Source organism: Vulpes vulpes, chromosome 1 (assembly GCF_048418805.1).
Source record: "Vulpes vulpes isolate BD-2025 chromosome 1, VulVul3, whole genome shotgun sequence".
Classification (NCBI taxonomy): Eukaryota; Metazoa; Chordata; class Mammalia; order Carnivora; family Canidae; genus Vulpes; species Vulpes vulpes.
The window spans coordinates 177,023,381-177,032,746 of NC_132780.1; the positions used below are offsets into that span (position 1 = coordinate 177,023,381).

A 9,366-nucleotide genomic window follows, 5' to 3' on the forward strand; every position below is an offset into this window, starting at 1 on the left:
AAATAAGAGATTCCCCCCCCCCCCCAAGGTCAGTGGCTGAGGAGGCATCCGTGGCCTTGAGGTTTCCAGGTTTCATTCTCCCGCCCCCATCCCCTTTTCCAAATTCGGCCTCGATCTAGCACTTGGACCCCTGCCTTCAGGGCAAGGTGCGGGGGCGAGAAGGGAGCAGGGTGGGGGAGGTCGGGCTGAAACGGAACTTCATTGTTCGCGGGACCGACTCTTCCCGAAAGAGCCCGTTGGCAGCGCCTGCGCAGTGCACGCTCTTTGTGCGGGGCTGCAGCAAGCTGGTTGTTTGTGTGTGTCTCTTGGAGGCGGAGGAGGGAGCGCCGGAGGGGGCGTGGCCTGCGCCGCCGCATCCTGATTGGGCTCTCGGGAGGAGGTGGGCGGGCGAAGGGCGGGGCTTCGGATAACAACACTCGGCGCTGAGGCTGAGGCTATTTGTTGCTGCGCCGCCACCGCCCGAACCATGGTCCGCGCTCCACTCGGGCTCTCTTAGCAGCAGCCGCCGCCGCCGTCGCCGCCCTGCAATCGCTGGCTTCTCTTTCTCCTTTTCTTCTCGCTGAGCCACTTTCCTCCTAGAGCTATGACCGTCGTCTCCGTCCCGCAGCGGGAGCCACTTGTCCTGGGCGGCCGCCTTGCGCCCCTGGGCTTCTCCGCCCGCGGTTACTTCGGAGCTCTCCCGATGGTGACCACGGCCCCGCCGCCTTTACCCCGGATCCCGGACCCCCGGGCACTGCCCCCCACCCTCTTCCTCCCTCACTTCCTTGGGGGAGACGGTCCCTGCCTGACCCCGCAGCCTCGCGCCCCAGCACCTCTGTCCAACTGCGGTCTGGCTCCGGCGGGAGGCACCTCTCGGGCAGCGCCAAAGAAGCGGCGCAAGAAGAGGGTGCGGGCCAGCCCGGCGGGGCAGCTGCCCAGCCGCTTCCATCAGTACCAGCAGCACCGGCCGAGCCTCGAGGGCGGGCGGGGCCCCGCGACGGGCCCGAGCGGAGCGCAGGAAGTCCCGGACCGGGCCTCCAGTTTGGCCCCGGGTCCTGCGGCCGCAGCCCGGACTGAGGAAGCGAGCCCGTTCCCTGGCCAGCTGCCGCCCCCGGCGCCCGGCCAGCCCTCGTTCAGGAGAGAGGTAAGGGCCGCGAAGGGGGACACGGGGGCTGTTGGGGGGGTCTGGCCCTTGGACAGCCCCCGCCGGGCTCTGGAATCCGGGGCCCCGCGCTGAGGGGTCGGCAAGGGGGGGCCGGGGTGAGGGGCGGCTGTTTACTCGGGAGGGAAGTTTCCGTGACGCCCGCTCGGTTCCAGCCCGGGGAGGGGGGAGGGGGAGGCATGCGCTGGCGCCGCTGATTGGCTCCCGGGACTCAGCCAATGGGAGCCGCGGCTGCGCCCCAGCAACAGCCCCGATTTAGAAGGCTGGCGGCGTTCCAGGGGGTTTCGGCGCTCGGCCGCGCGGCGGGGGGGGGGGGGGGGGAGGGAAGGGGCCCGCGGGAGGCTGACGTCAGCGCGCTACGTGCGCCGCGCTCCGGCGCTCATGAAGGAGGCGAGGCCGGGGAAGGGGCGGGCGACCGCTCTGGGCTCCCCGACGGCTGAGCGCTGGAGACTAGGCGGCGGCGCGCGTGCACGGCCTCGGCCGTGTTGTGGGTCTTGGAGTGGGCCGCGGGCGGCTGCAGTGGGGTTGGCCTTCCGCCGAGCAGCGGTGCCGGGGTGCGGCTCTGCCCCCGCCGCCACCCTTCTCAGCTGTACTTTTTCTTTTCTTTTTTTTTGACTCTTAAGAAGTTGGCAGGGGCGGCTGCACCTGCAGTTCCTGCCTCTCTGGGACGAGAGCTCTTGCGTGCTCGCCTGGCACGTGAATACGGAGTTGCTGACTTTTTCAGTCTGCACTGTCCTGGGTTTTACTGATGGGAGGTAGTTTTCTTGAGTCCACAACGACGAAACTTTTCTCTAAAAAGTTGTAAGGGTTGACATTGAAGCCACCCAATTGCCGCTCAATTGCTGATAGGTTAGGGTGAGATTAGCACTCTAACGAGATTAAGTCGCTGACGAGATTTTGAAATTGATCTGGGTAGCAAAATAAAACCTGCCAATTTCAAAGACGTAACGGTCTCAAGAAATGAAAGAGAGTGACGTTGGACGAGTATTGGGGACGTTGGCAGCTTCCCGCTAGATGGGCACGCCTTGGGCAGGAAGTCAGAGTTGACCGCCCAGAGCCCCTAAGTAGTAGCACAGTTTCAAGATTCCAGGGCTCTGAAACCGCATCTGCTATGCCGTCTCCTTTGGGAGGCTTCCTGGTTCCTGGTTAAAAGTGAGCTTTCTTCCGGCAGTTACTGACCTGGAATGTTACCGAGGGCCCCCAGGTCGTTGTATTCTTGTCCGGCTTCCCTACCACGGTGCAAGTGTGAGAAGGGCGTGAGCCAATGAATTACTTTTTACTCCTCCATCCGGTCATGGCTTCCTGTAAGGATCACTAGTTAGGGAAAGGGGTTGGAATTGGTGCGGCAAGGTGGTTTTTTTTCTTTTAAGATTTTATTTATTCATGAGACAGAGGCAGAGACACGGGCAGAGGGAGGAGGACCCATGCAGGGAGCCCGATGTGGGGCTCGATCCCGGGTCTCCACGATCAGGCCATGGGCTGAAGGCGGCGCTAAACCGCTGAGCCACCCAGGCGTCCTGAGCGGCAAAGTTCTTAAAGGCAATTGTTAAAACAAGAGGTAGGGACAGGTGGAAACTTTTTTAAAAAGATTTTATTTATTCGTGAGAGACACAAGAGGCAGAGACATAGGCAGAGGGGGAAGCAGGCTCCACACCGGGAGCCCCATGTGGGACTCCATCCTGGGATTCCAGGATCACGCCCTGGGTCAAAGGCCCAACCGAGCCACCCAGGTGTCCCGGAAAGTTTTAATTTTAAAGTTGCTGCTATATGTGTAGCTGGAAAACATGATAAAAAGTGATTAGTACTTAAATTTATGAAATTTTGTTTTCAGAAGCCGGGAGATAATTTTTCTGTGTACTTAGTAACCATTATCAAAACACTTAAAATCTAGTTCCTGCTAATCAAATTTTTATTCTAGAGTAATTTTGTATTTCCTGGATAATTTTAAAAGGACTTGACTAAAAGATAAATAGTAATCTATGAACATAGGTTTATTTTTAACCAGACCCAGTCAATCAAAATGAAAGTATGTGAACATCCTCTTGGCCACATCTTACTGTTTGGAAAGTAGCTTATTACTCTTCCTTACAGTTATAGAAAGATGAACTTGGGTTACTTTGGGTTTCTTTCCCTGTGACACTTCTGACTCCCTACATTACATATTGGTGGTGGTAGTAAACTTAGATGTGTGCTTATTTGGTAAGTGCAGCGAGCCCACGTAGAAGCAAGGCAGTAAACTGAAGTCCAGAAGAAGAAAACATTAGGTATATGGTGTGAAGTTTGTGACTAATTTTTATAATGAGACTGTATTCACTTTTATGTTCCTTGTCTTTGTAGGTTTTAAAATCAAAGATGGGAAAATCGGAGAAAATTGCCATTCCCCACGGCCAGCTTGTTCATGGTATACACTTGTGTGAACAACCAAAGATAAACAGACAGAAAAGCAAATATAACTTACCACTAACCAAGATCACCTCTGCAAAAAGAAATGAAAATAACTTTTGGCAGGATTCTGTTTCGTCTGCTTTAATTCAGAAGCAGGAAAAAAAGCCTTTTAAAAACACTGAGAATATTAAAAATATGCATTTGAAGAAATCAGCATTTCTAACTGAAGTGAACCAAAAGGAAAATTATGCTGGGGCAAAGTTTAGTGATCCACCTTCTCCTAGTGTTCTTCCAAAGCCTCCTAGTCACTGGATGGGAAGCACTATTGAAAATTCCAACCAAAATAGGGAGTTGATGGCAGTACACTTAAAAACTCTCCTAAAAGTTCAAACTTAGATCTCAGATTGCAATGTCTGTCAGGTTTCAAAATCTCTGGACTCTTGAAAAGAAAATTGGTACAGAAATGAAAATTTGCCTTGTAACTTACAAGTGCAAAAGATGAGTTGAAAAAATTACAACCAACAACTTGTATTATATTTTATATTTTGTAAATACTGTATACCATGTATTATGTGTATATTGTTCATACTGGAGAGGTACATTATAGTTTTGTTATGAAAGTATGTATTTTGCCCTGCCAAACGGTAGGTGTTTTGTATATATACAATGGAGAAATTTTAAGTGTGCTAAGGCACATGGAAGACCGATTTATTTGCACAAGGTACTCAGATTTTTTTTAAAGAAACAGTTATCTCAAGGTGAAGATCTAAATGTGAACAGTTTACTAATGCACTACTGAAGTTTAAATCTGTGGCACAATCATTGTAAACATGGGGTTTGTCTATGTTTCTCTAAATTGATTTCTGCGTTCTAATCTGTAATTACTGGAAAACTATTCCCATTTTTACCAAACTTAATTTCTGGTTTTTGGTTTATCCATTCAAATTTAAGATACCTCTAATTTTAATGCCAACAAAATTGGTTGTACTCAAATTTTTAAATAATAATATAATTTGGCCCCCCCTTTTATACTAGTCTTGGCTCTTTGTGTGTGACTTGTTTGAATGTGTGTCTAGGAGATGGATTTTAACTTGACATTTTACTGGCTTAATGTCTTAGTATTATGCGAATTGTCTTTCTCTGAAATTTAGAGGGTCCAATAATTTAATGCTATTACCTCTAAGGGGAGGAATTCCCCATTTTACAATGGAACTGGTTGTGGTCAAAAGTACAGCTGATTTAGTTTAAAACAATGTATTTTTATATAAACTTTCATAAATACTATTTGACTTACCCTACAAGTTCAGTGAAAGAAAATAACACTTGGTTTGGTTTACTAAGTTTATATTTATTTTGAATGGTGGTTCTTGAACCAAAGCAAGCATAATTTACATTAAAATAATAGATGGAAGATTTGGAACCTCCTGATGTTGGCTAAAAGATACAGTAGCTTATGTATTGTTACTTTAAAATTCAAACTTTGTTCTAAAATTCAAAGTCCTAATTTACCCTGTATAGTTTTTAGTTCTACAAAGCTAAATTTGATCTTGAAACAAAAAGAAAAGATTTTTTAGTAATCAGGCATTACTTAGACATGAAAAGGGTGTTAACAGGGTATATATGATTTTCTTAAGGTGGAATATGAGAAAGGTGCTACTGTCCTTGCAAGAAAAGATGTAGAAGAGACCCCTGTCTTGCACATTTGGTTCATAGGAGGGGAGACTTTCAGGCTGTACAAAGGTGATTGTGTGGGCACAATGTTAGAATCGTTATTGATGAGCTGTTATTGAAGCCAGGAGGGTATGAAAACTAGAATAGACGCAAAATCTAAGCTAGTTAACAGAACTGGCTGTAGTCTTGTTTACACAGCTCATTCATAACCCAGCCAACTGTTCTTGGCCCTGGCTATAAAAAGCTTCATTCCTTTATGTATGTAGAGAAAGCTATACTTCAATAATATAATAAAGTTACATATAGCTAGCTTTAAAAATTAGAGAAGCTTCAACAAAATACACTAAGCTTTCAACCTTGCAAAATTTTGTAAGATTTTCTTTTTTTTAAAGATTTATTTATCTACTTATGATAGAGAGGCAGAGACCCAGGAGGAGGGAGAAGCAGGCCCCATCTCGGGAGCCCGAGATGGGACTCGATCCCGGGACTCCAGGATTGTGCCCTGGGCCAAAGGCAGGCACTAAACCGCTGAGCCACCCAGGGATCCCCTTGTAAGATTTTCTAAGTAAAAAGTAAGTTAAATTTTATAAAGGGAAATAGATGTTCATAAAGAGGTTTTATGATTTTTTTGAGTGAACAAAATTGGCTAAATTACAGTAAAGATGATACAGTGAAAAGGTTAATTAGAAAAGCTGAAGAGTTTTGGTGTTAAAAGATTTAGCAGCCTTAATCTCTTTGGACTACTGTAACAGTACTACAGACTGGATAGCTTATAAATTTGTTTCATTGGTCAGGAAGTCCCAGGGTCAAGGCACCTGCTGATGTAGTGTCTCCATTTCATGGCTCAGACATGGGGAGTCCTCATCGAGTCACATAGTAGGAAGGTGGGGAGCTTTTTTTTTTTTTTAAAGATTTTATTCATGAGAGAGGCAGAGAATCAGTCTCCATGCCGGGGGCCCAATGTGGTACTCCATCCTGGGACTCTGGGATCACAAACCTGGGCGGAAGGCAAATGCTTAACCCCTGAGCCACCCAGGCCTCCCTTGAGGGGGCTTTCTTGAGCCCCTTTTGTAAGCACATTAACCCATTCATGAGGGTTCTGCCCTTATGTCCTAATTCTACTTCCCCGAGGTTCCACCTTACAATCCCATTAATTGTAGGTTAGGTTTCAACATAATTCACACTTAGTGCAGGCCAATCTATTTAACTACTTTTATTTTTTTCTACAATTCTTGAAACATTTCCTCCAATGTTCATTCAACTGGTTCTGTGGGTTTATAAAGCAATTTTGCAGTCACCAGCTTCAGGTGTAAATTTTAACTCCTGGTAGAGAGGGCTAATTGTAAAGGAGCGAAAGGTTTATATGTGAGTGAATTACATGCAATGGCACTTCATTATGGAACATCAGTATGTGGGGTATTCACTGGAATTACTTTTATTTTTTTATTTTTAAGATTTTATTTATTCATAGAGACAGGGAGAGAGGCAGAGACACAGGCAGAGGGAGAAGCAGGCATCATACAGAGAACCTGCCCTCGGACTTGATCCAGGGCCTCCAGGATCACACCCTGGGCTGCAGGCGGTGCTAAACCGCTGAGCCACCGGGGCTGCCCTGAAATTACTTTTAGATAAATGTACAATACCTCAACTAGCACTGATAAAAAACACTAAGTAACACCACAGAACTTTTATTTGCATTAATGCTTGGTGTACTAAGTATTTTAGTGTACCTGTAGGCAGATAAAGGAAAAGTAATAAAACATCGAATCACTAAGATTGACAGGAACAGCTCTTTTCAAGCTCATTAAAATACAAATTTTAAGGTGGTTTATGTAATTAGTTAAAAGACTAGATAATGTATTAGGCAAGTAATTACATTTTCAGGACCAGCATTCAGGTTTTTAGGCATACCATTGACCTTTGAATCACATGGGTTCAAAACTGCTGGTCCACTTAGATGTGGATTTTTATAGTATAGTACTGTATTTTCATGAGTTTTCTCTAGCTCGCTTTATTGTAAGAATACAGTATCTAATAGAAAATATGCTAGGTGACTTAGAGCCTTCTGGTCAACAAACTATTAATAGTTGGGGAAACAAGTTATATGTGGTTTTTTGACAGCACAGGAATTAGTACACCTAAACCCCATGTTATTCAGGGGTCAACTGAACTATAATCACCCCTTCACAATAATTGGTATATTTTAGTATAAAGCCATACAAATGTGGGACTTAAATGGGATCCAGTCATGCCACACTTGGGGGAAAACCATTTGTATTTCTCTTCAAACTATCTAAAAAACCCATGTTACTTTTGTCTTTACCTGCCCTCTTCTAAAAACCCTAAGTCAACTTTCAGCATTGAGAAGGAACAAAACCTACGCTCTATTGCAGTGCTTCTGCCTTTCAGCACTAGGCCCCAGAATGGACCTGGGGCGGGGGTACATGTGGCAACCCACCCAGGATGGTGAAATTAAGATGGTGAGGAGCTGTGGTAGGCTAGACTCTGCATGCCCCCAGCTTATTCTCAAAAGTATTTAGATGTCAGGGAGAGGGTTTGGGTTGTCCTGGCTCAAAGCCACCCACCTCTGCCCTATCCCTGGTTCTAGAAATGTTGGGAAGAACCATATTAATGGCTTGAAATTACAAAAACGAGGACTGCTTTTGTGACTAAAGCCTTCAAGAAGTATAAAGACAAATTTCGAGTGGGGACACCAGTTCTAGAAAGGAAGGGAAAGTTTAAAGAGGCAAAGGAACTTTTTAATGCTCATTTTGTATGAAGTTCCATTCCTGCATGTAGATGCAGATACCTTCTCAAATAGTTGGGAAACCCATTTTAGCAGTTCAGACCATAATTTGAAAATTCCCTCAATATTTAGTCACCAATTTTTAGGTTTTTTTTCTAGTAATGTGTTGTAAATATTAAAACTAATGGGTTTCCTTAGAGCTGACCTCTTTCCCAGTCTGATTCCAGAAAATAGTTCATTCTTGCCACAGGTTGGATAACATTTCTGTATAAGATTTAAAAAGTTCTAAAACAGAGTTCCTGTCTTTTGGAAAATAAAACTGTCAATAAAACTGTCTCAGCCACTCCTCCACAACCCTCCCCCCTTGTTTGACATTTCTCAGCTCCTTTGTGACATTTTGAGCAGCATGTCCATAATTTAATGTGTGGGGGTTTATGTGTGAGGTATGCTCAGGAAATACAAAGATAATGGCAGAGTTGAAAGTAGTAGCACAAGTGGCTGGGGAAGAAATTACATGTGTAACTAAAATACAAGCTGTATTCCCCTTCCCTACAACAAATGCCTGAAGAGGTGAAAAAAGTAGTCACTGTTTCCTCCAGAAAGTAGTGACATTCGTGTGAGTAGGGGTTGTCTAGCTGCCCATCTGACACCTTAGAAGTAGTACTGAGTTGGGCCTTAAGATTTTTGACATGTAAAGAAAAGGAAAATAATTGTCAGAGGTAAAAGTGCATAGACAGTGGTGTAAGATAGATGTGGAGTATCCAGTAGTTGAAGACAAGTACAAAGGACATAAAATATATTGAAAGGTGTACTGTGTTAATAACCTGGGGGTGAGTGTCCTAAGAGTTGCAACTTTATTCTGCCAGCATGGCAGCCATCCAAGGTTCATGAGCAAAGGAAAGAGATCCCTGCTTCAAAAAGAAAACAGGTGAAAATATGGAAAACAGCTTGGAAAGGGAAAACTGGAGGAAAAAGGATTTGTCAGTTAATGAGATGAGCCTAAGGATATTATCAGAGGGAACACTGATTCCCTCTGATAGGCAAGGACTTACTTAAAGGTTTTGAAGGTAGAATTAAGAATTGAGCAACTGCATGGAGGGTAAGAAAGAGTTTTTAAATTGGGCAATTAGGGAAACAAACTAGCAATGAGGGAACTCTGGAGCGGGTCTGAATTCTAGATGCCGTTTTGATTTGCATGTAGAATGGAGGGGTGTGTAGGACATCACGTGGAAATACACAGCAAGTAGAAGATAGGTCAGCGCTAGAAGTGGTTGGTAATAGTGCACAGAAGCACTATTTACAACATGAAAATGGAGCGGAAATATTTTGTCTTCCTGTAGCCTCTCTTCTCTCACAAGGCTTAACATCTTTACCAGTACTCTTGAGCTCATCCTGTCTCCTGGGGACTCTGAACTTCACCTAT

The 9,366-nt window shown here is 45.3% G+C and overlaps 1 protein-coding gene across 1 annotated transcript; it reads left to right on the forward strand.

Annotated features, from left to right (window-relative positions):
• Positions 1-317: 317 nt before the first annotated feature.
• PNRC1 (proline rich nuclear receptor coactivator 1) lies at positions 318-4,553 on the forward strand. The gene is made up of 2 exons (XM_025983844.2): positions 318-1,123; positions 3,479-4,553. Exons 1-2 carry the CDS (start codon positions 584-586, stop codon positions 3,920-3,922), a joined length of 984 nt encoding a protein of 327 aa, XP_025839629.1. The 5' UTR covers positions 318-583; the 3' UTR covers positions 3,923-4,553.
• The last annotated feature ends 4,813 nt before the right edge of the window (positions 4,554-9,366 follow it).